The sequence below is a fragment of the Dipodomys ordii genome, unplaced genomic scaffold (genome assembly GCF_000151885.1).
Source record: "Dipodomys ordii isolate 6190 unplaced genomic scaffold, Dord_2.0 Scaffold49, whole genome shotgun sequence".
Lineage (NCBI taxonomy): Eukaryota > Metazoa > Chordata > Mammalia > Rodentia > Heteromyidae > Dipodomys > Dipodomys ordii.
In genome coordinates, this window is record NW_012267265.1 from 10613832 (window position 1) to 10640682 (window position 26851).

General features: G+C 41.4%; 2 protein-coding genes across 4 annotated transcripts in view; one reads left to right on the forward strand and one right to left on the reverse strand.

Moving 5' to 3' along the window:
• Positions 1-1127: 1127 nt before the first annotated feature.
• Hnrnpdl (heterogeneous nuclear ribonucleoprotein D-like) lies at positions 1128-7462 on the reverse strand. Of its 3 annotated transcripts, XR_001175206.1 has the most exons (9): positions 6747-7462; positions 5794-5962; positions 5537-5698; positions 5057-5188; positions 4832-4946; positions 4252-4422; positions 3891-3982; positions 3422-3526; positions 1128-2735 (listed from the first exon to the last, which is right to left on the reverse strand). XR_001175206.1 is itself a non-coding variant. In XM_013020180.1 (8 exons), exons 1-7 carry the CDS (start codon positions 7190-7192, stop codon positions 3912-3914), a joined length of 1266 nt encoding a protein of 421 aa, XP_012875634.1. In that variant the 5' UTR covers positions 7193-7462; the 3' UTR covers positions 1128-3526; positions 3891-3911. The 3 variants fall into 3 exon arrangements, 2 of the variants coding, with proteins under 2 accessions (XP_012875634.1, XP_012875635.1); XM_013020180.1 differs by having other exon boundaries at positions 1128-3526; XM_013020181.1 differs by lacking the exon at positions 3422-3526 and having other exon boundaries at positions 6747-7460.
• A 554-nt stretch (positions 7463-8016) lies between these two features.
• Positions 8017-26851, forward strand: part of Enoph1 (enolase-phosphatase 1) — a 31767-nt gene continuing 12932 nt past the window's right edge. Inside the window, exons 1-4 of the mRNA XM_013020108.1 lie at positions 8017-8320; positions 22712-22813; positions 25382-25584; positions 26605-26632. Coding sequence (XP_012875562.1) covers positions 8237-8320; positions 22712-22813; positions 25382-25584; positions 26605-26632 — 417 coding nt within the window. The 5' untranslated portion in view covers positions 8017-8236. The remainder of the gene's footprint in view (positions 8321-22711; positions 22814-25381; positions 25585-26604; positions 26633-26851) is intronic.

A 26851-nucleotide genomic window follows, 5' to 3' on the forward strand; every position in this document is an offset into this window, starting at 1 on the left:
AGTTATCTTTGGTCCCTGGAGAAATCCATAAGGTTTGTCACATCCATGAGCTATCTCCTAGCCAAGGCTAACTTGAATCATGTATAAACTGTCACGTTATATTGAAGCTTGATTGCATCTTTTAACCAGTTTGAACTGCAAAAATGGGTTTACAATTGTGGATTTCCCATGAGGTACACAGTTGTACCTATGTGGCCTGTGAACGTGGCATCTAACTGGTGATACCCAAGGTGTTAAGATCCTTGTCTTTCAAGGTACCTAAAGCAGTTGCTCTAAGCAACTTGAAAAGCCAAATATCTTTCATACATGTACATCTAAGCACACACTTGTAATATAGCGGGTTCCTAGAATGAAAACTTAATACTTGAGTAACATTTTACCAAAAGGAAAACTCACAAGAAAGGGGAGTATTTAATCAAGTTATACCAAATGTTTACACTTTGCCAGACCTGTCAAGAGACTAGTGATATCTGTACAGTTTGCCCTTTCATGAAGCCATTCTCTTTGTCAAGGAATTTATCAATTATGTCCAGGTGGACATTTTTATTACAAACCAAATCTTGCTAAGCAGTGACTTCGAATTCCTATTTTATGTTTAGTAAATGATCATTACTATGCAGAAGCATGTAAGGATGAATTAAAGGCTCTGCTTACCCAAGTTAGTATCTAGTAGTCATCTTGACTTTAATAGTCCTACTCTTGCAAAAGCAACTGAGTATGAAATTGTAACATGTTAATGGAACTTATTTCTGAGTAGAGCCACAGAACTTGTTCAAAATTAATCAAGAAGCATAATTTAAGACATTCAGGTTAATGCTTTGAGTCAGTTACATCAGAATTTCATTCTTAGTCCCACCCACTTCAATATTCAAAGTACTCAGGTTATTTCTAACGTGATGGATTAAACCTTAGTAAGAGGCTATCCACTGTAAATGCCTAGCTCATAGGCTTGGCAATTTATCTCAAACTTTTTATCAGCTCATGCACTGACAAAGTCTTGAAAAATCTCAAAGACTCTGAATGAAAGACCAAATATATTCTCACTACCCCCTCGATTCTTGGTAAGCCATCTTTAAATGTAATGTATTTTCTTTCTTAGTGCCATACATATCAAGACTTAATTGAAGTTTGTAGTTTAAAAAAGTTTTTATTTGATCAGGAAAAAAAAAAGGACAATCTTAATGCCAACTTGTCACCTACTCATAGATTTGAACTTACAAGATTCACTACTCTAGATAACTGCACCTACTAACACAACTTGAAATGGATCTCCCTTCTATTCCCTAAGGTTCCATGTTGAAATAAACAATTCCTTACAATAGCCAACATTGTTACTTGGTCGTAGCAAAACAAGGCCAAAGAAATTTCAACTTGGTAGCCTAGCAAGTACATATATCATTGGAACAAAATTGCAGGGATTAAAATAAAGAAGCAGGTATCAGCATAAACAACTTCTGTGTAACCTAAGATCAACTTTTCTGTATGTAAACACAAATGTCAATCCTAGCATCCTATAGTGGAACATGGAAACTCCCAAATCCAACTATACTGAATAAAACTGTCAGCCAAATGTACTTTAAAACCTAAAACTTTTGATGCACCAGAAGGTAAGCTTTAATGATACTCATTATGCTTAGCCTCATAATCAACAAACTCAAGACTTAAGCATTTTCCCCCCATGGTTCCTTCCTATGTCTGAATACAGAAATGCTTAATTCATGCACTAAATACACTGAAAGTTACTAGTGTTGACTTTCCCTAAGAACTCAACACAAGCTCCTTGAAATGCCAACTTGGAAACATTTTGTTCATCTGCTGGTGGCTGTGACTTAACTATGTCATTCTGCCAGTACCCCAAATCTCAATCTGCTGACCAAACTATAATGGACAAGTTCTTATGTATCTGTTTCTACCAGCTTTATAGTGCTTTTTACAACTTCCATCTGGAGACTTACTTTCATAATTAAATGAACTAGTCATGGTGTTGACTAACCAAATTTTTCCAGCAGACCACTGATCACCCAATGCAATTACTGGAAGTTACATGTGGTATGCCAGAGAGCTATGAACAAGCTATGTCGGTAAAATTTTTTTTTAGGGACTGCTAGGCACTCAGCTACATCCTCAGCCCCAAAGTCCTATTCTTAAGAGAATACAATGGGGCTGGAAATGTGGCTGAGTGGTAAGAGTGCTGTCTGCTGCAAAACTTCTAACCACAATAATATGACTTAAGTTTTCAAGATAGTCTCCAGATAACCAGAGAGGAAAAGAACATTATTTGAATCTTAGTTAACAGGGGAAAAAAAAATTCAAGCCTGAGTGTGGAAAATATACCTAAAAAAATTGGGATCTGAGCAACACTGTGGGTACTTATTAAGGACCACAGTTCCTTCCTATGGGCCAACTTCCTACAAAATAAACTGCCTTAATTATTGCTTCTTTAAAATTATTTTTTACAGTGCTATGTAGTACCTGACGCAGAAACAATCACATAAGGAAGCATTTATTTGAGGTTTAACATGAAATTGTACAAATAAAAGTTTGTATAAACAAATCCACATTGAGTCATAACACATAGCAAAAGACAAACTAAAAACAAAGAAAACTAACTGGCGGCTATATACAGTTGGACACAATTGTGTCTTATACACTACAAAGTCTTTACAAAATAATCAGATCAACAGAAGACCAATCTTCAATGTAGTCCTGTAAGGTGAGATTTTCTTTAGCATCTCCTAAAAATAAAAACAAAGTACCAATTAGACTTGTGCAATTCTGACAAGCTTTCAAAGGTCCATTTTCATGAATTGTTTTAAGTTCTCACTTTATAGTTTTCTTCAATAATTAAAGATCACATGCATTTTCATTAGCAAAATCCATTTCAGAAAGCTGAGAAACTCACTTGGGAGTTCCCAAATGATGTCCAATTCAAAACTACTCAGAAAAGAACCTGGGAATGCCACTGTCCCATATTCATAGGTTGTACAGATTAAGGCCTACTAGAAATATCTCTAGTAAACCAAGTAAATAAAATGCTAAAACAATCATTGATTTTGGATAGATTTACTGTATTACAAAAAAATTTTCTTTGCATGTGATCTTTAACTTATATCCCAGATTTACAAGTTCTTGTTTTGTAGATTTCACTATTAGCTATAAAAAGAAAAAGCAAGCATTAAATCTTAAAGAATGAACACTTAAAATGAGGCTCCACAATTGAAATACAACACTAAACAGAAGACCAAAATGATTAAGCTGTAAAAAGGCATTTATGTACTTTAACTCCTGTAAAAAACCATTTAAGTTAAGTTTATGACACTTAATCTCCAAAAAGATCTTTTTTTTTTTTAAAAAGAAGCCAAAGTCTGAAGTTTTCCACTTTAATCTTTACGCTGGTACATGAAGTTGGAAGAGACCATACCACAGGACAGCGTTTTCTGGTGTATGCCTTGCGCTCTGCCCGCAACGTGCGACCCCCAGAGATAGACGTGGTCAGGGTGACACACGGCCTGCAATGAAGTTCCCGCTGGCGGGTACAAACAAGGTATAATGTCAGAGTTAGAAGATAACATTCTTGTTTTCCTTAAGTTGTACCCATTTCAGTACTTTACCTGTTAATAGTTTTAAAAAAGTTTTAATTATTCCTCTAGACCTTGTGGTACACAAAACAGAAAAACTTTTAAGTTTTTCTGTAATACTAAAAAAGGTGAGGTAAGACTTTAAAAGTTAAAGATCTATAGACACTTTAGGCAAAACAGACTCATAAAGCAATTAACAAAATTAACAATTTAGTAAAAACAGGCTACATTATATTGTTTTTACTTATTTCATTTGTCTATTGATCTTTAAATTAAGACACTTCCATTGATTTCTTGTACTCTTATACACACCTGCTTTCTCTAACGTTCTCCTTAGTATGGCTGGTAATTATTTTGGTGATTGCCACCACCTCGAGATGCCTTGCCATAAGTGCTCTGTTGACCTTTTTAGAAAGAAAAATAAAACTTTTTCAGAAAATTTCCTGTTAAGACAGTTCTACACACTTAAACTATCAAATATGTAAAACTCTGCATGCAATAGCCATATAAACTAGTCAGAAACATTAAACTACATTCTGTTAGTATAATCATCTTAACTGCAATACATTTGAAAAGCTTAATAATTTAAATTAAGGCCACATAATTTCAGCATGGCAATCTACTTTTAACATTTAATACCACTGGTTTATGAAGTTAAGATAAGTATTCTTACCACTGTAGTCTGCATATCCCTGTCCATATCCATAGTTCCCATAGTTATACCCAGTATAATCATATCCGCCATAGCCACTATAGTTTTGATCACCACCATAGGCACTATTGTAATTTCCATATCCTTGATCATAATAGTTATTAAATCCTTGGTTCCAGTTTTGGCCCTGACCTGAAACAATGCACAATGATTGTTAGGCAATAACTTCTGACCCCCAAGCCTAACAAAAAACCCCCAAAACATTCTTGTCTTTTATTCTGCAAAAGTTAAAAGGCAGAAATGGGTATTTATACTGCAGGGTAGCTACCAGTTGTTTTGGTTTCAGTTAATCCTACCACCATTAAAGATGAAAATGGGTAGGCCCTTCTACTTAAAACAAGGACTCCAAAGGAAATCTGTCATGCAGTGTTGCTTCTTGCAGTGGTGTTTATGGTGTCGTTATCAAAGTGCCTATTCTCAGTAGGTGTGAAACTAAGTAAGCTCATTCCCACCCCCCACAAGGTAGCATTTTTTGCCATGTTGTGATAGCTTTAATTTCAACAAAGTTTAAACTGGTTATTTCCTAAGAATCAAATCTCACCTCGGCCACGACCCCTAGTACCACCTCTTCCTCCAGCTGCAGCACCTCTTCCTCCTTTTTGTTGTTGCTGTTGCTGCCTATACACTTCCTTGGGCTGGGCAACTTTGATCTCACACTACAAACAAACACAAACAGAATTTTTCACTAAAATTCTAAGACTATTTTTCTCTTCTCAAATAGAGAAAACCCTCAAATTTTTCATTTCATGTAATTAAACTGCTTTACCTTCCCAGAACCAATTTGATGATATCTGCTTTCTAACAATTTCTTTACTGGCTCCTCATCTGTATATGTGATAAAGCAAAACCCTCTTCTCTCATTTGTTTTTGTATCCATGGGAAGTTCAATATTTTCAATCTGAAATCAAGATGCATAGTCAAGATCATTCAATAGCAGCAAAGTTATCTCCCTGTCTTAGAATGCTACATGACCTGTCAAGCCTCAATGTTATTCTAATAATTTCTAAGCTTTATGACCAAGCCATAACAACTTATGTATGTATCTAGAATATCATGTTACAAGAGATTCCACCAGTTCTTTAAGTCCAGACACTGATTATGAATTACCATTATATTAGAGAAATTTAGAATAGGGTAACTCGAAAAACACCCAAACAGTAATGAATCCTACCACGTGAAACTATTAACTCTATAGAAATTGGACCGGGGGTGAAAATTTTTTTTATAAGCACAGCAAACAGCCCACCTCTCCAAAAGCTCCAAAATATTCTTTAATTTGTTCTTCAGAAGTATCTGGGCTCAATCCACCCACAAAAACCTTTTTAGGGGGTTCTTTGCCTTTCAAAGCTTTGGCCCTTTTAGGATCTATCAATTTGCCATCCAGTTTGTGTTCTTTCAGTTCCAAAACCTAGAAGACAAATTTATTTTACGTTGGCAGGCACATACAAAACCCAGAATATACAAGAAACAAAAAAGGAAGCACAAGGCAAAACACACTCCTACCTTATCAACACTAGCAGCATCTTTGAAAAGCACAAACCCAAATCCTCTTGATCTTCCAGTGACTGGATCTGTTTTGATTGTGCAGTCTACAACTTCCCCAAATCGAGACAAATACTCTGTCAGATCTTTCTTGCTCGTATCCCAGCTCAAGCCTCCAATAAACATTTTACTAGGGATAAAAAATTGCTTTTTAAAAAAGTTTAACATTAACTTAAAAAAAAAACGACTTCAGCCCTGAAATAAGCAGGGAGTAATTCACACATTCAATCTAAGCTCTTAAATCTATCACTATACAAACAGATCACAAATCTCAAAGCTCCACCACCTCGAGGTTACTTATTCAAACCGACAGAGTGCTTTCCCAAGGCTGCCATCAGGTACAGTTTTAAAAAGCCCTTAGAATCACACGCGACGGTTCTACCCAGACTCCTTGGGGGGGGGGGGGTCAGAGATCTCAACTTTTCTACAATGACTCCTCGCGACTCAGGTCCGCTCTGATCCTCAGCTGTCAAAGCCAACATTCTAGGTACTGCTTTCCAAGGTACCAAGTCGTACCTCCGGGTGCCCAAGCCGAAGTTTGCTCAACTCTCCGAACAAGCCGTCGGAGCAGAGCAGAAGACACAATGAGGCGACGGCGGCAGCTGCGGAGAGTGGCGCGGCGGCCCCTCCCCCCCCCGCGGCGCCTGCGCACTCGGGACCGCGACGCCGCCGTCCTCCGCCAACCCCGCCGCGCCCTTCCCCCACCCTCCGCGGGGCTCTCGAGTCAGCCCCTTCGTCTCCCCTTTCCTCTCCCCTCCAAGCTTCGTGGAGCCTGGCGGGCACGCGGAGGGTGGGCTCGGGAAGAGAATGGGTGCAGCACGCGGCTCCCGAAGAGACCAGGGCGCGCGCGGTGCGCTTTGGGAGGGCAGGGAAGGGAGAGGAGCTGGGGGGGGTGGGGGGGAAGCGTGGGGTACCCGTCATCCTGCTGATTCTTGCTCGCGTTGATTTTGGATCCCTCTGCGAACTCCTCTATGTTGCTGTACTCGTTCATGTCCTCCATGGTGGCGGAATGGTCGGTCGGAGGGTGGTGGCGCGTAGTCCGGCTGGCGGCAGCGGCGGCGGCGGAGCGTTGTATGGAGCTAGATTTAAAATGGCGGCGGAAGAGATCCGGGCGCCGCCTGCGCCCTCCCTTTATAGCCGCCCCGCCCGCCAATCGGGAGGGCGGCTGGGCGGTGACGTGGCGCGGGGTCCGCCGCGCCCCCTGCCGGGCGGAACTGGAAGCGAGCGAAGGGAGGAGCGGGGCCAGCTGCCGGGGCGCCCGCGGCCGCCAATGGGAGAGGCTGCGGGAGGCGAAGGGAGCGGGAGCTGAGGGGAACAATGGCGGCGGCGGCACATGGGAGAGCCGGGGCGGGACCTCCATCGTGGCCCTCCCGGTGAGGAGCGAGGTCGCGCGGGGGGGGGGAGGACGGGGAGAAGTTGAGGGATGGCGGGGTCGGGACGGAAGAATCGGAGGCGAAAAACCCTGGGGGAGGGCTGGAAATCCCGAGCAGCGCCGTGGCAGGACCGCAGTCCCTCTTGCCTGGAAATCGCCTTTGTCTCTGGCGTCCGATCCGACCCACTCCTCTACCAAAGAGCCGGTTCACCCCCTGCTCTTTTGCGCCCTCGGTCTGCCCCCAAGGCGGAGCTGCTGCTGTCGGCTTAGCACCGTGGCCGGCTGCTCCAGGAAAAGGACCGCGCTAGGCGCGAGCGGCCGGGACGGCAAGAGCGCGGCCGTGCACCGCGCGCACGCGTGTTTGTTTCCCGCGAACAGAAACCAGCCGCACAGGAAGCGGGCGCGCGGCGGCTCCTCCGGGCGGGGGCGCCTCTTCCGCCGCCGCCGCCGCCGCCTCCGCCTTAGGGAGTGCGGCCGCGAGCCCGGCCCCGCACTGTAGATATTCAAAAGTCTAGGCGTGGGGCGGAGGAGGGGCACTCACGTCCCCGGCGCGCCACTCGGGTGGCTGCTCCCGTCTGCACGTGCTGGGGGGGGGGGTGGCTCTCCCGCTGGTGGACCCAGACTGCGCAAGGCACGCGCACGCGGCTCCCGCGTTCGCTTCTTTGTTCCCGCCCACGCGAGATCCCAGTGGACGGATAGCGTACGGAGTCCTACCGGCGGCCAATCGGCAGTGAGGCCGCGGGCTGTCCCGCCCCCCTCGGAACCGGAGAGCCCCGCCCACCCGCTGCCCACGTGGTTCGGGCCTGCGGCTCCCCGCTGCTCCCGGTGCAGAACCTTCGGCGGTCGGCTCTCCGCTTGCAGCACGTCCGTGGAGGTGGTGTGTCCTGAGCGTCTGGGATCCCTCGCTGCCGCCAGCCTCGGTATTGTTTGCGGGGCTTTTCTGAAGGCCAGGAAGGTTCTGAGGCGCTGCTGGCGCCGTCCTTCGCCCTCCCGACCCGCAGGCCGATTCCCGTGGTAGCATCCGGTAGGGAAATGGTCGTGCTTTCGGTGCCTGCCGAAGTCACTGCGATCCTTCTAGATATCGAAGGTACCACAACCCCGATTGCTTTCGTAAAGGTGAGGGGCGGAAGGGAGCGGAGAAGTCGTTTGTGTTTGGGTGCAATTGGAAACGATTCTGTTTAATGACTGCGGATTTTGTCTTGGAGGCCCGAGGTCTGGGAGAGGCGTTGTGGGCTCCAGGAGCTGTGGAACAGGGAGGAGGAGGAAGTGGCGAGGCTGCGGAGCGCGCTGGGTGGCGTCCGTGCTTCCTTCCCCAGGCACCATCTTTTCTCCCACCCCCGTCCTTGCTCTGGTTACATGCAGCTGGGTAGGAAGAAATGGAAGTGATTGAAAGGAAGAGACTGACGGGGCCAGGTCAGCAGGAGCGAGGTGGGGGTGATGTGGGCGTCCATCGCGTGGCAGATGGGCTCCCTGTTTCTCCTCTAGCCAAGATGACAGCCTCGATTCTGTGCCTTTTGAGTTCTAAGCTTTCAAAATAGCCTAGGACGTTGCACTGGAAAGATTGCTCTTCGACTTCCCACCCCTGCTAGGAGCCGAACTGCACACTTCATTTTCCTCATCTGTGCTCTGGCCCACAGCACTGATTTCTGGACCCATAGGACACCTCTAGATTACGTTCACTTTCCTTAGAAAGCCATACAAGCTTGACGCTTTTATCCTAAGCATGCCTCTGGTTGATTAACACTTGTGCAGACCTAATTCACAGGCTTACAGCTTTGCCGTGCAGCAGGCATTTTTTGTTGTTGTTTTCTGTTTGCCTATCTGAATTAAAGATAGATAAAGTGTTATCTACAGATGGCTTCTGTAGAGGTCAAGAGATGTAGGGGAAAGATTCATTCACCAAGCAACTAGGAAGCCTGAGTTTTAAATTTAGTTAAAAAAAAAAATCTGTGAGTAGGGCTGGGAATGTAGTTTAGTTGTAGAATGCTTGCCTAACATGCATGAAGCCCTGGGTTTGATTCCTCAGTACCACATAAACAGAAAAGGCTGGAAGTGGCGCTGAGGCTCAAGTGGTAGAGTACCAGCCTTGAGCAAAAGAACAGGGACAGCACCCAGGCCCTGAGTTCAAGCCCCAGGACTGGCAAAAAAAAAAAAAAAACTAACAAAAAAGATCTGTGAATAAATTTCTGTATGTAGGTTATAGCATAAAGTCCATATACTCTTTTCAAAGTCCAGATATAACAACTACTTTAAAATTTTACAGAAGAATCACTGTATCTTGTCATCTTAGTGAGAGTTCTGAAGAAATCCCAGACCTTTTATTCCCAAGTTCATAATCACAGTGATTACAAACTTGGGGATGAAAAGTCTGGAAAATTTTAGGATCACTCATATGCTATTAATGGATTAACTTTTTATTGTTGCAATATAGCAACTATTATCTATTGACTTTATTGTTGCAATAGAGCAACTGTTAACAGAAGCATAAAGTTTCCTGATTTTTATGATTTACAGTTAGCAGCCTACTCACTCTGATGTTTTGCTGTCTTTTCAGGAGACCAGCAGTATCTGGAGATAGCAGAAGTAGGGATGTAACATTAACTATGGGCCATTCTCAGTTGATGCCTCATACAAATCATTTTTATAACAGCATGATCTCCTTCCCCAGCCTTTTTCTCCTTTATGTTTTCTGTTAGAGACTGAGCCACTTCTTGTAATCCTTGTGGTAGTTATCTGAAATCTGAGGGGAAAAAATGTCCTAGTGACCTAAATCAATTACTTGAGTTTGACACTAGATTATGTGCTCTGAGAAAACGATTAAAGGAATCTTCCCCCCTCACCCCCCCCTTTGGCCTGGGCTTTGAACTTGGCCTGGGCAATGTCCCAGAGCCATTTTTTGTGCTCAAGAGCACTCTACTACTTGGGCTGTCGAATAGCAATCCTCAGATCCCAAGCCTCCTGAGTAGCTAAGATTGCAGTTGTGAGCCACTGGCACCCTGCTAAAGCAGTCTCTCACTTGTGTAAGCTACTCAGAAAGCTGAGATAAGAGGACTGTGAGTTGGAAGCCAGCCGGGGCAACATAGTAGTTGTCTCCAACATAAATAAATAGTTAGGCATTTAGTTAAATGTTAATTACTACTGTTTGGTTTGCTCTACTGGGGTTTGAACTCTGTTCTCTACCACATGAGCTGGTCCTCTAGCTATTCTTTGGTCTTGGATTGTACCCTGGGTTGGCCTGGAATTTAGGATCCTTTTGACTTAGTGCTTAGATTACAGAAGCGCACCACCATCCCCAGCCTTAACTATTTGTAATATATTATTATTATTATTATTATTTTTTGCCGGTCATGGGGCCTGAACTCTGGGCCTGGGCGCTGTCCCTCAGCTCTTCAGCTCAAGGCTAGTGCTCTACCACTGGAGCCACAGCACCACTTCCGGTTTTTTCTGTTTATGTGGTGCTGAGGAATCGAACCCAGGGCCTCATGCTTGCAAGACATGCACTCTACCGCTGAGCTACCTTCCCAGTCCCTTGTAATATATTATTATTTTTTTTGCACATGAATGTATCAAAACCAGTATTTCAGAAACTACACAAATAAGAATGTTAGGTCTGTGGATATTTATGGTAATTATGCAAAAAGAATTTCATTAAATGCAGGTCTGAACATGTTGAACTGGGCATCTTCTTGGCATGACTTCTCAGAAGCCTCTGTCTGGTCTCCATATTCATAAATACTTTGTGGCTGTTAAAAGAGTGTCATCTCAGCAAGGCTCCTAGGTATTCATGAAGCTGACATCTGTATGGTTTGAAGCCAGCCAGGACAGGGAGAAGGGAGGTCCATAGTCTCTTACTCCAATTAACTACCATTTAAAAGCCAGAAAAGTGGAGCTGTGGCTAAAGTGGTAGAGGGCTAGCCTTGAGCAAAAAAGTACAAGGACAGCACCCAGGCCTTGATTCCAAGCCCCTAGGACCAGCACAAACAAAAAGTATCATCTCATGAGTTTACTTGAAAGAGAAACTCTTGGTAGAGAATCTCAAGGGCTATTTTGTTTTGCACATTTTAAAGAGATAATTAAATTATATCTTCTTCAAAGTTGTAGGCATGGAGATGGGAGTTGAAAAGTGTTGTCAGCGTTATTAGTCAGAGTCAGATGTGTGAACTTGTCCTGTTGCCTGTGGAATGATGGAGGAAAATGTTGAGTACTGTATACATGAGAAATGTTTGACTCATCCTTGAAAACTAAGGTGTATGCAAAATTTTATGAAGGCTGTAAAAAGCTGAACCACATATGCCTGGGATTTCAATTTATCTTATTCAGAAACTCTTTAATGGTCTTACTTTCTTACTTAACCTTTACAATGGGCTACTGTGTGTGTGTGTGCATGTGTCTGTGTGTAAGAGAGAGAGAGAGACAAACTTTTTTTTGGCTGATGTGTTGATTAAATTATAGTTGATATGAGGGCACTAAGGCTATAAAAATAATAAAAAAGATAAAAGTACACATTAACAAACTTTAAGAAGGTGAGGGTATGGCTCAAGAGATAGAGCAAAAAACCTAATGCTTGAACAAAAAAAGCCAAATGAGAGCACAAGGCTCTGAGTTCAAGACGCAGAGCCAGCACCAAACAAAACAAAACAAATTCAGTTTTACATTATCTTTTTTCCCCTGAATTTGATTTTAATAACTAATAAGGTCCAATATTAAATAATGTGCTTAGAATAGAAAATAGAATTGAAACTCTGGAAAACCAGAAAAAAAGAGAATTGAGAAACTCCTGGAATTCTGGCATTCATTATGGGGTTTTTGTTGCTGTTGTCATTCATAGAGCTTGATCTCAGGGCTTGGGTATTGTCCTTGAGCTTTTGTGTTCAAAGCTAGCCCTCTACCACTTGAGCTACAGCGCCATTTAGTTTTTGTGGTGGTTAACTGGAGATAAAAGTCTCATAGACGGGGGCTGGGAAGGTGGCTTAGTGGTAGAGCGCTTGCCTTGCATGCAGGAGGCCCTGGGTTTGATTCCTCAGCACCACATAAGCAAAAAGAAAAAAGCCGGAAGTAGTGCTGTGGCTCAAGTGGTAGAGCACTAGCCTTGAGCTGAAGAGCTGAGGGACAGTGCCCAGGCCCAGAGTTCAGGCCCCACGACCAGACCCAAAAAAGTCTCATAGACTTTCCTGCCAGGCTGGCTTTGAAGAGTGATTCTCAGATCTCAGCTTCCTGAGTAGCTAGGATTACAATGTGTGAGCCACTGACGCCCAGCTTCATTATGTTTTTGGGAAAAAGTTTCTACATGAAGAAAAGTGTTCCTTGAGCTTACTTACAGCTTATCCTATGTTACACCTTCTGGCAAGGTATTACAGGAATTAAACGAGTATCTTTTATTTCACCACCTTTGCTTATTTGCATTGTGAATCCACTAATTCCCTTGAATCCCTTAGCTTAAGGAAAAGTTTAGTCATGTCCTCATCATCTTCCATAAGAAGTGGTGTGGGATTAGTACTTGCAGGCACAAGCTACAGAACAGCCTAGGGGATAAGTCAGAAACATGCCTGAACCTGCAAAGACCACCACCAGGGTTGGAGATTTAGGCTGTGCATCAAAGATTGTGTTCTTGTTTTCCCTTGACCAGTGATAGACTGTGACAAGTGTACGTGTAGGTTGTGATTAATATATAGCTATTCTTTGGGTTATTTTTCTGAATCACTGCTTAGTAAACAAATATTTGTTTTTGTGCTAGTGCTAGGGCTTGAATTCAGGGTCTGAGTTCTGTCACTTAGTTTTTTAAAGCTAGCACTTTGCCACAACTCTTCATCTGGCTTTTTGGTAGTTAATCAGAAATAAGTGTCTCGGAATTTCCTGCCCAGGCTACCTTCTAACCACAATCCTCAGATCTCCGTTTCCTGAGTAGCTGGGAGCTACCATGCCCAGCCAAGGAAATTTTCTGTGATCGTAAAGGAGAGGTCTATAAATCTGAATAACAATATGTCACTTTTAATTTTTGGCTTCAACAATCTGAAAATTTCCTTCAAATGCTTCTCACATACACTTAGTTGCTGCTTGCACACCTGCATATTCAGATAGCTGTTACTTAGGGTAAAGACTTAAGACTTAGTGGTTCATTGGAAACAAACTCTACCAATAGAAGTATTTGCATTTTTTTCCCCTTCTAGTAGCAGAAGCTACTAGATTGCCATTCTATGCTTACTGAGCTCTATTTTATAACTGTTATAGTTACTTCAAATCTTTATTGGTGGCATATACCTGTGTTCATTTGGGGCTGGGTGCTGGTGGTTCACATCTGTAAATCCTAGCTATACAGGAGGCTGAGATTCACAGGATCATAGTTTGAAGCCAGCCTGGGCAGAAAATTCCATTAGATTTTGTCTCCAAAATAAGTAACAAAAAGCAAGGCCAGAAGTATGACTTAAGTGGTAGGCACTGCAAGCAAGCCTAGTCATCGCCAGGCTCTGAGTTCAAAGACAAGTCCTGCCAAGAGAGCTCCTCTGGTATTGCACTTTCTCTTGGAAAAGTTTCCTGTTTTATATATGAATGTACCTTAGTAATGCTGGCCTTTGCTGGTTCTTATTTCTCAATTCCTTTGTCAGAGAGCAGTTGCTCACTACTACACTGTTGGTGGGAATGTAAACTTGTTCAGCCACTCTGGAAAACAGTATGGAGGTTCCTTAAAACACTAAACATAGGCTGGGTGCCAGTGGCTCATGCCTGTCATCCTAGCTACTTAGAAGGCTAAGATCTGAGGAGCATAGTTCAGAGCCAGCCTGGCTCAAGTTGTGGGTCAAGTGGTAGAGCCACTCCCCTTGAGCTGAAGAGCTGACGGACAGTGCCCAAGCCCGGAGTTCAAGCCCCAAAACTGACAACAACAACAACAAAAAACCTAAATATAGAGTTTCCCTATGACCCAGCAATCTCACTCTTGGGCATTTACCCAAATGACCACAACCAGGCCACACTAAAGCCACCAGCACAACCATGTCAGTTGCAGTATTGTTTACTATAACTAAGATAGAAAATCAACCCAGATGCCCATCAGTGGATGAATGTATCAAGAAACTGTGGTGTATATACACAATGGAATTCTATGCTTCCATCAGAAAGAATGGCATTGCCCTATTTGTAAAGAAATGGAAAGACCTAGAAAAATTATATTAAGTAAAATAAGCCAGACCCAGAGAAACGTAGGCTGCATGGTTTCCCTCATTTGTAATAATTAGAATGCGCCTATAAATCTACAAGTAAACCGAGTGGACAGTAAAAGACAAATATTTGCACTTGGACATAATTAAACTGTACTGTAAATATTCACAGTGAGAATAAAGGAGAAGATCACAAGGACTCATAAAATGAGTGTTTAGAGATGACCTCCAAGAAATGGAAATGAGTTTTTTTTATTGTACTGTTTGTGGTTCTCCCTGCCCTGCTCCCTGCTTTGGCTTATTCCCTTTTGTCCCTTTTTTTGACTTACGTACCCTTTGTCTTGTATATTATGTTTATATGATTTGGGGAGCGGAAGGGAAAGACAGAAATAGTGGGACAAAGGGTGAACTAATTCAGCAGTGATAGTCACTGGACACTATGTTGGGAATAAACTATACAATTTGTGGGGTGAGGGGAAAACTGGGAGGAGGTGACACAGTTCAAAAAGAAATGTACTCATTAGCTGACTTATGTAACTGTAACCCCACTGCATATCACCTTTACTATATATCTGTATGTCTATATTTATATAGATATATAGAGATATTTAAAAAGCAGTTGCTCATATTTGTGCAGGTTCACTGCTGGTCCATTTATGTCTGTGAATGCCAGGGACAGGCTATTTTGATAGAATTTTTTTTTTTTTTGGGTCCGGTCATGGGGCCTGAACTCTGGGTCTGGGTGCTGTCCCTCAGCTCTTCAGCTCAAGGCTAGCGCTCTACCACTTGAGCCACAGTGCCACTTGCGGCTTTTTTCTTTTTGCTTATGTGGTGCTGAGGAATCAAACCCAGGGCCTCATGCCTGCAAGGCAAGCAGTCTACCACTGAGCCACCTTCCCAGCCCTTTGATAGAATTTTGTATTAAAATCTTGTGACAATAAAATTATTGCTGAAAGTTATAAAAGGACACATAATGAAGAGAAAATATATCATGTTCCTAGATTGAAGAACAAGACTACTTCTTATCAATTTGCTGGAAAAGTGGCTTAGTGGTAGTAGAGTACTTGCCTAACATGCTTGAAGCCCTGGGTTCGATTCCTCAGTACCACATAAACAGAAAAGGCCAGAAGTGATGCTGTGGCTCAAATGGTGGAGTACTAGCTTTGAGCAAAAGAAGCTCAGGGACAGTGCCCAGGCCCTGAATTCAAGCCCCAGCACTGGCAAAAAAAAAAAAAAAAAAATTAAAAAAAAATTAAAGATCTATCAGTTCAGTTTCCTAAAGAGCCCAAATTACTAAATGACAACATAACTTTAAAATTCTTCTGGAAATATGAACACAAAACTACAAAGAAGCAGGTTTATAACTCTCCCCAAAATGGAGAAAAGAGGAATTTTTCTCTTACATGTGTGTATTTGTGCATGCGTGTGCACTCATGAGCACTCGTGCTAGTACGGGGCTTGAACTCAAGGGCCTCGTGCCTCCTCTAGAGCTCTACCACTTGAGTCATGTCCCCATTTCTGCTTTTTTTTTTTGCCAGTCCTGGGGCTTGAACTCAGGGCCTGGGCACTGTCCCTGAGCTTCTTTTGCTTAAGACTTGTACTCCATCAGTTGAGTCACAGCGCCACTTCCAGCCTTTTCTGTTTATAAAGTACTGAGGAAACGAACCCAGGGCTTCATGTATGCTGTGCAAACACTCTACCACTAAGCCATATGCCCATCCCACTTTTGGCTTTTTATTTGTTAATTGGAGATGAGAATCTTGGATTTGTCTGTCTAGGCTAGTTTAGAACTTTGATTCTCACATCTCCACCTCCCTATTAGAATCTAGGATTATAGGTGTGACCTACTGGACCTATTCACATTACCTTTTGTTGATACTTTGAAATTAAATTGAGCTTTTCTTTATTTGAGTGTTTGATTCCCCAGTAGTTTTACTGTGAAAATCAAATATTGCTGGAAATTACCATTGAAGTGCCCTTAAGAAGTTCATTCTCTTTGGAGACTGTCCATCTTCAGGTAAATCAGATTCAGCCAGTTTTTCCTCTGTTTTTTTCCCCTTGAGTATCAGATGAGGTTGTTTGAGGCGTAGGTGATGAAAACGAACATGATGTCACCGTTGGCCTCACACTGAGTTTTTCACACTGTAAGAGACACTGGGCACTGAATTACCTTCACTGGGTAGAATAGTAGACAGATTGGTGAGACTATTAATTAAAATTCAATGTGTATGTGATTCATGTAAGTATGAATGATACAATATCAGCAATCCAGGATATTTTAAGAGTTTCTTGGTTTGGGAGGTACTGTTCTCTGTTTAGCCTGTTGCTGTGTCAGGTTACTCCTGATAAGGAAAAGCAATGAATGTTGTTGATGTTGTTTTTGCTTTTGCCAGTTTTGGAGCATGAACTCAAGGCTTGGGCACTATCCTTCAGATCAAGGCTAGCTCTCTACTCCTTGAGCCACAGCACCACTTCCGGGTTTTTCTGGGTATGTGGTCCTAAGGAATTGAACCCAGGGCTTCATGCATGCTAGGCAAGCACTCTACCACTAAGCCACATTCCCAGCCCACAATGAATGGTTTTAATTTTCAGTTGTTTTCAGAGTCATAGGATTTTCTGATTTCTAGAACAGAAAGCATTCCCAGCTAGAATCATTTAGTGAATGTTGGCAACCAATTAATTTCTCCTAGGAGTATTTGAAGCCTGGAGAGATGTGCTGTGGGATCATCACAGTTGGTTGTGAGTTCCTTCCATGTTTCACTGCTGCTCTCTCCTCAGTGCTGTCAGCTCTATTCTTCATGTCAGGACTTATACCTCTGCAGGTTTTCCCCCCACTTCTGACTTTGACTCTTTACAATGGTGATCTAACAGTTTTTGGTCATGTACATTGCCAGAATTACAGCAGGCATGACCAATATAAATTACAAACATAAATTACTTAGTTTTGGAGTGAATTGCATTTTTTTAAAAATTTAATTTATCATTATTATTACTGTGCATATGTGCATGCTGCTCCTGGGACTTGAATTCTTGCTGAAAAATAAAGCAAAAAAGGCTGGAAACATGGTTCACCTGGTAAGTTTATATATCTTTTCCTTGTAGTGTCTTGACCCAGAGAGAAAGAACCTTTGGATTTTGTTTCTTTATACCTGGAAATACTATTTTGTTCAGCAGTTTGCTTTGTAACCTCTTTTATTTCTTAGAAAATATGATCTGTCTGTCTGTCTATCTGGGGCTTGAATTTAGGGCCTCATGTTCTCACTTGGCTTTCTCATTCAAGGCTGGTGCTCTGTCACTTGAGTCATACCACCACTTACACACTTTTGCTGTGAATTAAGAATGTTGAGGATTGTCTGCTCCTGAGGGCTTTGAATCAGGATCTTCAGATTTCAGGGTCTTAAGTAGCTGTGATTATAGATGTGAATGAGTGGTATTATTTATCTATTTACTTATCATTACTATGTGTGCCAGTCCTGGGATTTGAACTCAGGGCCTGGGTGCTGTCCCTGTGCTTTTTTGCTCAAGGTTCGCGCCCTGTATCATGAGCCACAGCTCCGCTTCTGGCTTTTTGGTAGTTAATTGGTTAAGAGTCTCACCAACTTTCCTGCCTGAGCTGGCTTTGAATGGTGATCCTCCAATCTCAGCCTCCTGAGTAGGTAGAATTACAGAAGTAAGTCACTGGCCTCCAGCTGAGAATATGATTTATTTTTAAGAACCATTAAGCCACTTAATTTTCCTTTGCTTTTTATTCTCTGGAGTTAATGAAATAGTAGCACACTAAAACTGCCTTTGTATTATTTTCTGGCTGAAAAAATTTAAGGTCTTCAATACTATGAATCGTGTGCTGAGTGGTTTGATTCCCTTTGAAGACTTAAAATCATTTCTTTAAATAGCTGTACTTTGAAGTATTGTTCTTTGGGGAAAATCTTTTATTACCCATTTTCTTCAAAGGGAACTTACGTGAATATTACAAAACAATTTTATTTATATTAATTCTATGATTTTCTCATTGATATAACTACTTGACCATAAAGAACATCTATATTTTGATTTCTAAACATTTATGAGGATCTAAACATTCTAACCATTTATGGATCTTAAAAACTTCTCTCTAATATATGTATTTTTTTATTGTAAAGATACTGTACAGAGGGGTTACAGTTAACACGAGCAAGGCAATGATTCTATTTCCTATCCAGCATTGTTACCCCCTCCTTTGTTTTTCTCCCACCCTCCCTTTCCTCCTCACCTCCCCAACTCTGCCCTCCCCTTCCAGATCTTAAAAACTTTTGCACCGCGGCTGGGAAGGTGGTTCAATAGTAGAGTGTTTTCCTTGCATACATGAGGCCCTGGGTTCGATTCCTCAGCACCACATAAGCAGAAAGAGCTGGAAGTGGTGCTGTGGCTCTAGTGCTAGAGTGCTATCCTTGAGCTAAAGAGCTGAGGGACAGCGCCCAGGCCCAGAGTTCAGGCCCCACGACCGACAAATAAACCAAAAACTTTTGCAGTACTTAATAAGCCTCTTTCTGAAAGCTGCTAGTGAGCTTTGAAGAGTGATAGAAATTACTGTTTGCATAGTATCCCCTTCATTGTTTAGAGGAATTTAATTACAGTCCTTGAAAGGCAAACACTCTCCACTTATTCCTCTTTTTGTTATATGTACTGCTCTCCTTCCCTAAGAACCTCTTAGGTGCCTGGAAGATAGATTTATTTGTTGAATACATGGTTAGTTGCAGCTCTCTTTTTATACTACAGGATTTTGAAATGGTCTATAAATAGATATAACTGAAGTAAATTACAATTATTACGGTGAAGTGTTCACTGGACAGGATTGTATAATAAATGCTAACTTCTTTTTCTTGTTCTTTTATTGAAGAGTTAAGGATGGAGCCCAAGGCCAGATACATGCCAGGCCTCAGTCCTAGTACTCTGAAAAGTGTGTTTTAGAGCATGCATATGAATGTCGTAATACATGCTAGGCAATGATATAATTATTGGCATTTTAGAAGGAACCTAAAGGCATTGTATTTATCTTATTTAGAAAGAAACTTGATAAGTATGTTAAAAGAAGGGATAAAAATTTCACAATTTATTAATTTTACTATGTGCTTTTATGTTATATAACATTTGCACTAAAATAGAAGTCACCTAAATTGTTGGTCCCAAGTAATACAAATATTCTAGACGTTTAGATATTTTACTAAGCTTTGGCTATATTGCTTTTATGTCTTTACTCAGTTCTGAACTTTATTGGATGATCAGTAATTGTTTTTGTCGGTCATGGGCCTGAACTCTGGGTCTGGGCGCCATCCCTGAGCTCTTCAGCTCAAGGTTAGTATTCTACCACTTCAGATACAGTGCCACTTCTGGCTTTTTTTTTCTGCTTATGTGGTGCATGCAAGGCAAGCATTCTTACCACTGAGCCACCCTCCCAGCCCCTGGATGATCAGTAATTGTAATCTCCAACTTCTGAAGCTTTCTTCAGAAGTTCAAAGTTGTCTGAAACCTTGAATTCTTTAATCTGTGAGTTCTTTGACAAGTGTCTGGCACTTGGTAAGCTTTAGTCATGTGAGTATTGTTAGGGTTTAGATCTTAACTGGCCCCCATAGCCTTATGTGTTGAAGGCTTGATTCCTGTCTGATACATTACCAGGAGGTGGTAGAAGCTTTGTAGTTGGAGGAAATGTCATTGGGCACATGCCCTTGAAGAGGGGATTTGGGGACCCTCGCCTTTTCTTCTGTCTTTGCTTCCTGGCTGCCAGAGTGCCATATATACCTTGCCACAGTCCCCAAGTCACTGAGCCAAGTGATCTTGTATACCTGAACCTCTGAGCTAAAATATGCTTTACTTCCATTAAGTGTAATCATCTCAGGTGTTTTGTCACAGGAGCACAGAGCTGATCAACATAAGTGAATTTGTGGTTGATGTTCTGGGTTCCCTGCTATTATTTGTTACTAGAGCTATAGGGGAGCCTAGTCCACTTTAAATGACTGTCCTAAAGAATATACTAAGTGACAGTTTAGCATTTTTCCCATAGACTATCTCTAATGATGTCAATGATTGCCTGTGCAGCCAGGGATGATTCCCTGTATAGCCAGGGAAGAAAAATTGGCCCAGTAAGTATAAGTTTCTTGAAGATAGCTAGCAAGAGGCAGGGTCTGATCACAGCCTGGGTTGCTACTTCGAGTCTGTATTCAACAAAAGTCTTTCCAACAGAAGATAAGGACCTGGACATGATTTCAAGGTGCTTCTTGAAGTCTTCTTAGAACCATCCAGCTTCTTAGAAGCTTCTTAGAAGCTGGATGTCAGATATGAGACTCAGATTACATTTTTTTATAACCTTTTTATAAGTTTCGAGTACTTCATCTCTTAAGAGGATCACTATACTCCAGGAGGGATTTTAGTTGCTGTGAGTTGGGGCACGGGAAGAAGATAACTAGTTAAGAAAGAAGCAAGTGTAGGATAGAGGATCAGAACTAGCTTGTTTCAATTGTACAATATTTTGAATTGGCAAAAATAAATTTTTCTATAATGATATGTTTCCACCACCAAGATGAATTTGATACTAGGTTTCAGGTCCGGGTTTAAAGAAATACATTATCATACTTCAATCTGAGGTCCTGAGTAATCTCTTCTGTATTAGAATGGTACTTATACATTAGAGTTTATATTCATGTTGATAAGTAACTTAAAAATGTTAGTTTTTAAGTGCTATGTAATATATATAATATATAACATATACATGTATATTACACAATACACACATATATAACATGTATGTGTTTATACATAACATGTGTTTATATATATGTATATATGGTCTGTGTGTTTTGGGTAGTACTGGAGTTTGAACTCAGCTTTGCACTCTGGTTTGGTTTGCTCATGGCTTGGCTGATACTCTATTCATTTGAACCACACCTCTAGACTGGCTTAAATTTTTTAAAAAAGTAGTTGTAAAAAGGAGTTGCCATTTAACAAAGCATTTTATGAATCTATGAATTTTATATCTTGATTGGTTTCACTCCTTTCAACATTCTGAGCCATCCTACCTATTCCTTCCCTTCTTAATTTTGTAGGCTGTACATTGGATTCTTGTCTTCATTTTCCCCCTCCTCTTTATTCTAGACTGGCTTTTTTTTTCTGTGTTTTTTTTTTTTTTTAAGATGGAGCTGTGTGAATTCTGCCCTAGCTGGCTTTGAACTTCAATCCTTCAAATATCGCCCTCCTGGGCTGGGAAGGTGGCTCAGTGGTAGAGTGCTTGCCTTGCATGCATGAGGCCCTGGGTTTGATTCCTCAGCACCACATACGCAAAAAAAAAAAAGCCGGAAGTGGCGCTGTGGCTCAAGTGGTAGAGCGCTAGCCTTGAGCTGAAGAGCTGAGGGACAGCACCCAGGCCCAGAGTTCAGGCCCCACGACCGGACCCAAAAAACAAACAAACAAACAAACAAACAAATATCGCCCTCCTGAATAACTAGAAGTGTACTTGTGAGCTACTGGGGCCTTGCCAGAAATGTAAACTTTTTGACCAAAGAGGGACTGAAGGTGTAGCTCATTGGTAAAACACCTAGGTTCAGTCCACGGCACCAAATAAATAAATTAAACTGGCTAATGAGAAATCATGTTCTTTTTTTTTTATTGTAAAGATATTATACAGAGGGTTACAGTTACATGAGTGAGGTAATGAGTACACTTCCTCTTGAACATTGTTAGCCCCTCCATTGTAGAAATCATGTTCTTAATACATGGGTTACTGTCAGGTTGATACTGAACTGTTTTGCATATCAATTTCTGTAGACAGTCAAATACCAAGAATGAATGTCTGAATACCAAGAACAAATTGTGGTGATCAGATTCTTTTTTCAAACATTAGTTCTGAATTGGTATCATTCATTTAGCAAATAATTTGAGTTATGTATAGTGTGCTATGGAAACAAGACCCATCCATGTCAAGGATCTGTGGTCTAGTAGTACATTTGAGGAGTTGACAGACTGTGAATAGCCTAGTAACAAATAAATGTAAACCTTTGTGAGCTACATAGTCTTGGTCCAAATCCTCAACTCTGCCATTGTGGGCCCAATGTAGCTGCAAATAAATGAGCATGGATGTGTTTCAGTAAAGCATTGTTAACAAATGCAAGATCACATTTGGTGTGTGGGTTGTTTGCCAACTCCTGGTCTGGTTCATTTGTTTTTTTGGTCTGTGTCTGCCCTGTTCATAACTACGGCAGCAATTTTCATTAAGCATTCCGTTAATTAATTTGTTACAGTTATTTAAGATGAGATTATATAAGAATTGGATCTCTTGTGTAGGTCGCAAAGCCAAGCTCTCATCCATAATTTTTTTTCTCTTGTCCAGGACATTTTATTTCCTTACATCAAAGAAAATGTGAAAGAATATCTACAAACACACTGGGAAGAGGAGGAGTGCCAGCAGGATGTCAGTCTGTTAAGGAAACAGGTTGGGACTTTTTTCTTTCACATCCCCTAGAATCATTAGCATAGAGGATGCCTACAGATGTGGAACATGCACTGAGCATGTTGTAATCAGATTCCCAGGGGCTAGAAGTTGAAGTGACTTGCCTGCTTTGGAATTCAGGGTACATAATTAAACAACCAAGTTATAACAGTTCCTTGTTTATAGAGTTGCCTCTTCCAGGAGCTGTTTAAATTGCATAAAAGAATCTTGTAAAACTAAACCTTTTCTGCCTGGAATACAGAGGTTATATGCAGTCTCATTACATGTTTTATTAATGTCACTGACAGCTCCTTGTCATTTTCCACTCTCTTGGCTCATGACATGAGCCTTCACAGTCCTCTTTTACAGTGCTCCTGGGTCCTTAGACCCCCAATCCCCCCCCAGAATTCTCATCTAGCTCTCTCCTGGCCCAGCCTTCAGAACCAACTTTGTCTCCTTGTGTCATTCTGCCTCTACATCTCCTCCCAAATTCCTCAGTCCGTCATCCACGTTCTGTGTTTGATGGAACTCCTGTTGATTTTCTTACTCAATTTGCTTCAATGGCAAAGTCATGTAGCACTAATGCTGTCAGTTTTCCTACATTGGATATCATTGAATGCCCTTTGTATATATTTTACTTAGTTAGGATTAGAGAAATAATATACCCTTTGAGGTTCTTGAATTTTCTAGATAACTTAAAATTGATCTGAAATACTTCCCTTCCTTAACACATTTTCTCACCCTGTTGAAGTATACACATATAGTGTCCTATTATATATTCCTTTAAAATAATTTTTCAGCAAGCAGTCCTGGGGTTTGAACTTAGTTGTTCAGGTTTGCTTGGAGTAAGTAGGCATTTTTGTAGGAACCATGCCTCTGGCCCTTTTATGGACTGGTTGTTTTTAGATAGGGGTTTGGTTTTTGCCCAAGCTTGTCTGTACTGCACATTTTCTCTTTTATGTTTCCTGCTGTAGCTGAGATGACAGGCATGCACCACTAGGCACTATGAACTTATCTTCTGTTTAGATGGAACCTTGAACTTTTTTGCCCTGGTTGGCCTTCATCCTCCCAATCTCAGCCTCCTAGGGAGCTGAGATGGCAGGGAAGTTCCACTGTGTCTACTTGTTGGTTGAGAAGGGGTCACTTGAACTGTTTTGCCAGGCTTATCTCAAATCATGATCCTCTGATCTCAGCTACAGGAGATTCAGCTTGTAATTACATTGTTAGGGTTTTTGCAAAAAATGGAGAGGCTGAATATAAACCAGTTCTGTTACTGCATTAGCTTTTTCCATTGAATTTTAGCCATAAACCAGTTCTGTGTTTCCCATTTTTTCAGTTAAAGAGAAAATTATTAGTTTCTTAAAATCCTGGTTTATTGATCTTTATGAGTGAATTAACCATATCTTGTTACATGCTTTTTCACATAAAATATGCTTCTTGATTTTAATTTCAGCTTAGGTATGTAAACGTACCAATTATAAAATTCCTTTTTTTTTTCCCTTGGCAGTACTGGAGTTTGAACTCTGGCCCTCATGCTTGCTAGACAAGTGCTCTTGCTGCTAAATTTTGTTCATTAATTTGAATTAGTATCTCACTTCCTGTTTAGATGTGCATCTAGATGTGATCCACCTATGTTAAGCTTCCCAATAACTAAGTTAACAGGTACACACAATTGTGTCCAGCTCTTCATTGAGAAGGAACTTTTTTATGCTTGGTCTGGTCTTGAACCACTATCCTAACCCATCTCAGCCTCCCAAGATGCTAGAATTACAGGTATGAGCATTTCTTTTCGGTGTCATTCTTTTTGGAACCTTTGGTAACAGTTCTAGGGTAGGTCTAATATAATTGGAGAAAACTGATCTGCCTGGTTTGGGTGATCTCATTTTTAACATCCTTTTAAAAAAATTGACAAGATTTGCATTTCTTTTATGGCTAGGGATGTTGAACATTTCTTCATGTGTCTATTGGCCATCCTTCTTTCTTTTTCAGAGAAGTTTCTCTTTAAGTCTTTCGCCCACTTATTTATTGGGCAGTTGTTTCTTTGGGGATTTGTTGTTTTTGAGTTCCAAGTATATTTTAGATATGAGACCCTTGTCCGTTGTATGGCTAGTAAAGATTTTCTCCCAATCCGTGAGCTTTCTATTGATCTTGCTAGCTATGTCATTTGCCCTGCAGAAGCTCTGCAACTTTATGCAATCCCATTTGTCCAACCTTTCTATAACTTGAGGAGGAGATGGGGAAAAATCAGTTGTTTAAAGATACAGGTGGACCTGTTGCAACAATGAGAAGTACAAGTTGTCATGTCCAAAACGAGCTTTACAACGTCGGTGCGCGGGGGGGTGGGGGAAGGGGGGGAAGGAGAAGGATTGGGATTGGGGGGGAGGGGAGAGGCTGGGAAGGGATGTGAAGGGTAAACCAAAGGAGGAGGCTGCAATGCTTGGTAAGAAATGTACGCATTATCCTGCCCATGTAATTGTAACCCCTCTGTACAGTATCTTCACAAATAAAATAAAATAATAATAATAATAAAAATTGACAAGAAATAAACTTTGTTTTGTTTATGACTTAAAGGCTGAAGAAGACACCCATCTGGAAGGGGCAGTTCCAATCCCTGCAGCATCTGGGAATGGGGTGGATGATCTACAACAGATAATCCAGGCTGTGGTAGATAATGTATTCTGGCAGATGTCTCTGGACCGAAAGACCACCGCTCTCAAACAGCTGCAGGGCCACATGTGGAGGGCAGCATTCACAGCAGGACACATAAAAGCAGAGTAAGTGCTTAGGTGACAGTTCAGCAGCTCCCAAACTCAAAGATGCTTCTCATTCATCCTCCCTCTCCCTTATAAGTCACAGGATTAATATAAGAGATAGGATCATTGTTTTTATTCTAACAAAAACAAAACCACAGCAAAAAGGACTGGGGTTATAGCTTGAATGTAAAAGTGCCTTTCTAGCTGAATTCAAATCACAGAATTGCCACCAAAAAATTAAAATTGGATGGTTCTACATCTTAAATTCTTCATACTTTTGTTATATCCTTATGATATTAATTTCTCCCTAAATATGGGCGATACCGTAGAATTGATAAAAGTGACTAAATGAGGTTCAGGAATTGAAAACCATAAACTATTTGCTGATTGAAAATCATTTGTTCCCTAAGGCTGTGTGTGTGTGTGTGTGTGTGGTGTGTGTGTGTGTGTGTGTGGTGTGTGTGTGTGTGGTGTGTGTGTGTGTGTGTTACAGCGCGCACGCGCTGTAGAGCTAAGGGCTTGGGCTCTGCTCCTGAGTTTTGTTTTTCCCAATGCTAGCATGGTATCACTTGAGTCACAACTCTATCTCTTGCTTTTTTGGTGTTTGATTGGTGTTTAATTGCCCTGGTTAGCTTTAAATGGAGATCCTCAGATTTCAGCTTCCTGAGTAGTTAGGACTACTGGCATAAGCCACCAACACCCAGCTCTAAGTTGTTTTCTTTGCAGTAAAACTGCAGGTTTTTGTAGTCCTTAAGTAAATGCATTTGTTTTCTAGCTAATCAGTGATTTCATTTCTAGCTTTGCGCTCTTAGACTTAAAAAAAAAATATTTGGCCCATACTTTGCCAACAGCATTTCCATGTTTTCTTAAACTACAGTGGACACAAATAAGCATTTTCTTATGAGTGATGTCAAAGATTGTATAGTAATACATTATTACTATCATTTGGTCTTTTGAGTTCCTTGAAATTGAAAAAATCTCCTTATTTTATCCCTTTTCTGCTAATTCCTTTTTATTCTCAAAAAGTGTTTGTTCACTCAGATTGTTGCTTCTGATTGCTGGGATCCAGGTGCTCCAGTGACATTCTTTAGGCTGTAGGAGTCTGCAGTTTTGTGGAGTACTTCTCATGTCATCACTGGGGCCCAGATAAATGGCTCCTATGCTTTTGCTTTTTTTTTTTTTTGTCGGTCGTGGGGCTTGAACTCTGAGCCTGGGCGCTGTCCCTCAGCTCTTCAGCTCAAGGCGAGCGCTCTACCACTTGAGCTACAGCGTTACTTCCGGTTTTCTG

Excerpts from the sequence above, each read along its gene's own strand:
- Hnrnpdl (XM_013020180.1), bottom strand. The coding sequence starts at position 7,192 with ATGGAGGTCCCGCCCCGGCTCTCCCATGTGCCGCCGCCGCCATTGTTC. Across the intron at positions 5,963-6,746 it reads AAGAATCAGCAGGATGACGG|TAAAATGTTTATTGGAGGCT; the intron begins GTACCCCACGCT and ends TTTTATCCCTAG. Across the intron at positions 5,699-5,793 it reads ATGCTGCTAGTGTTGATAAG|GTTTTGGAACTGAAAGAACA; the intron begins GTAGGAGTGTGT and ends TTTGTCTTCTAG.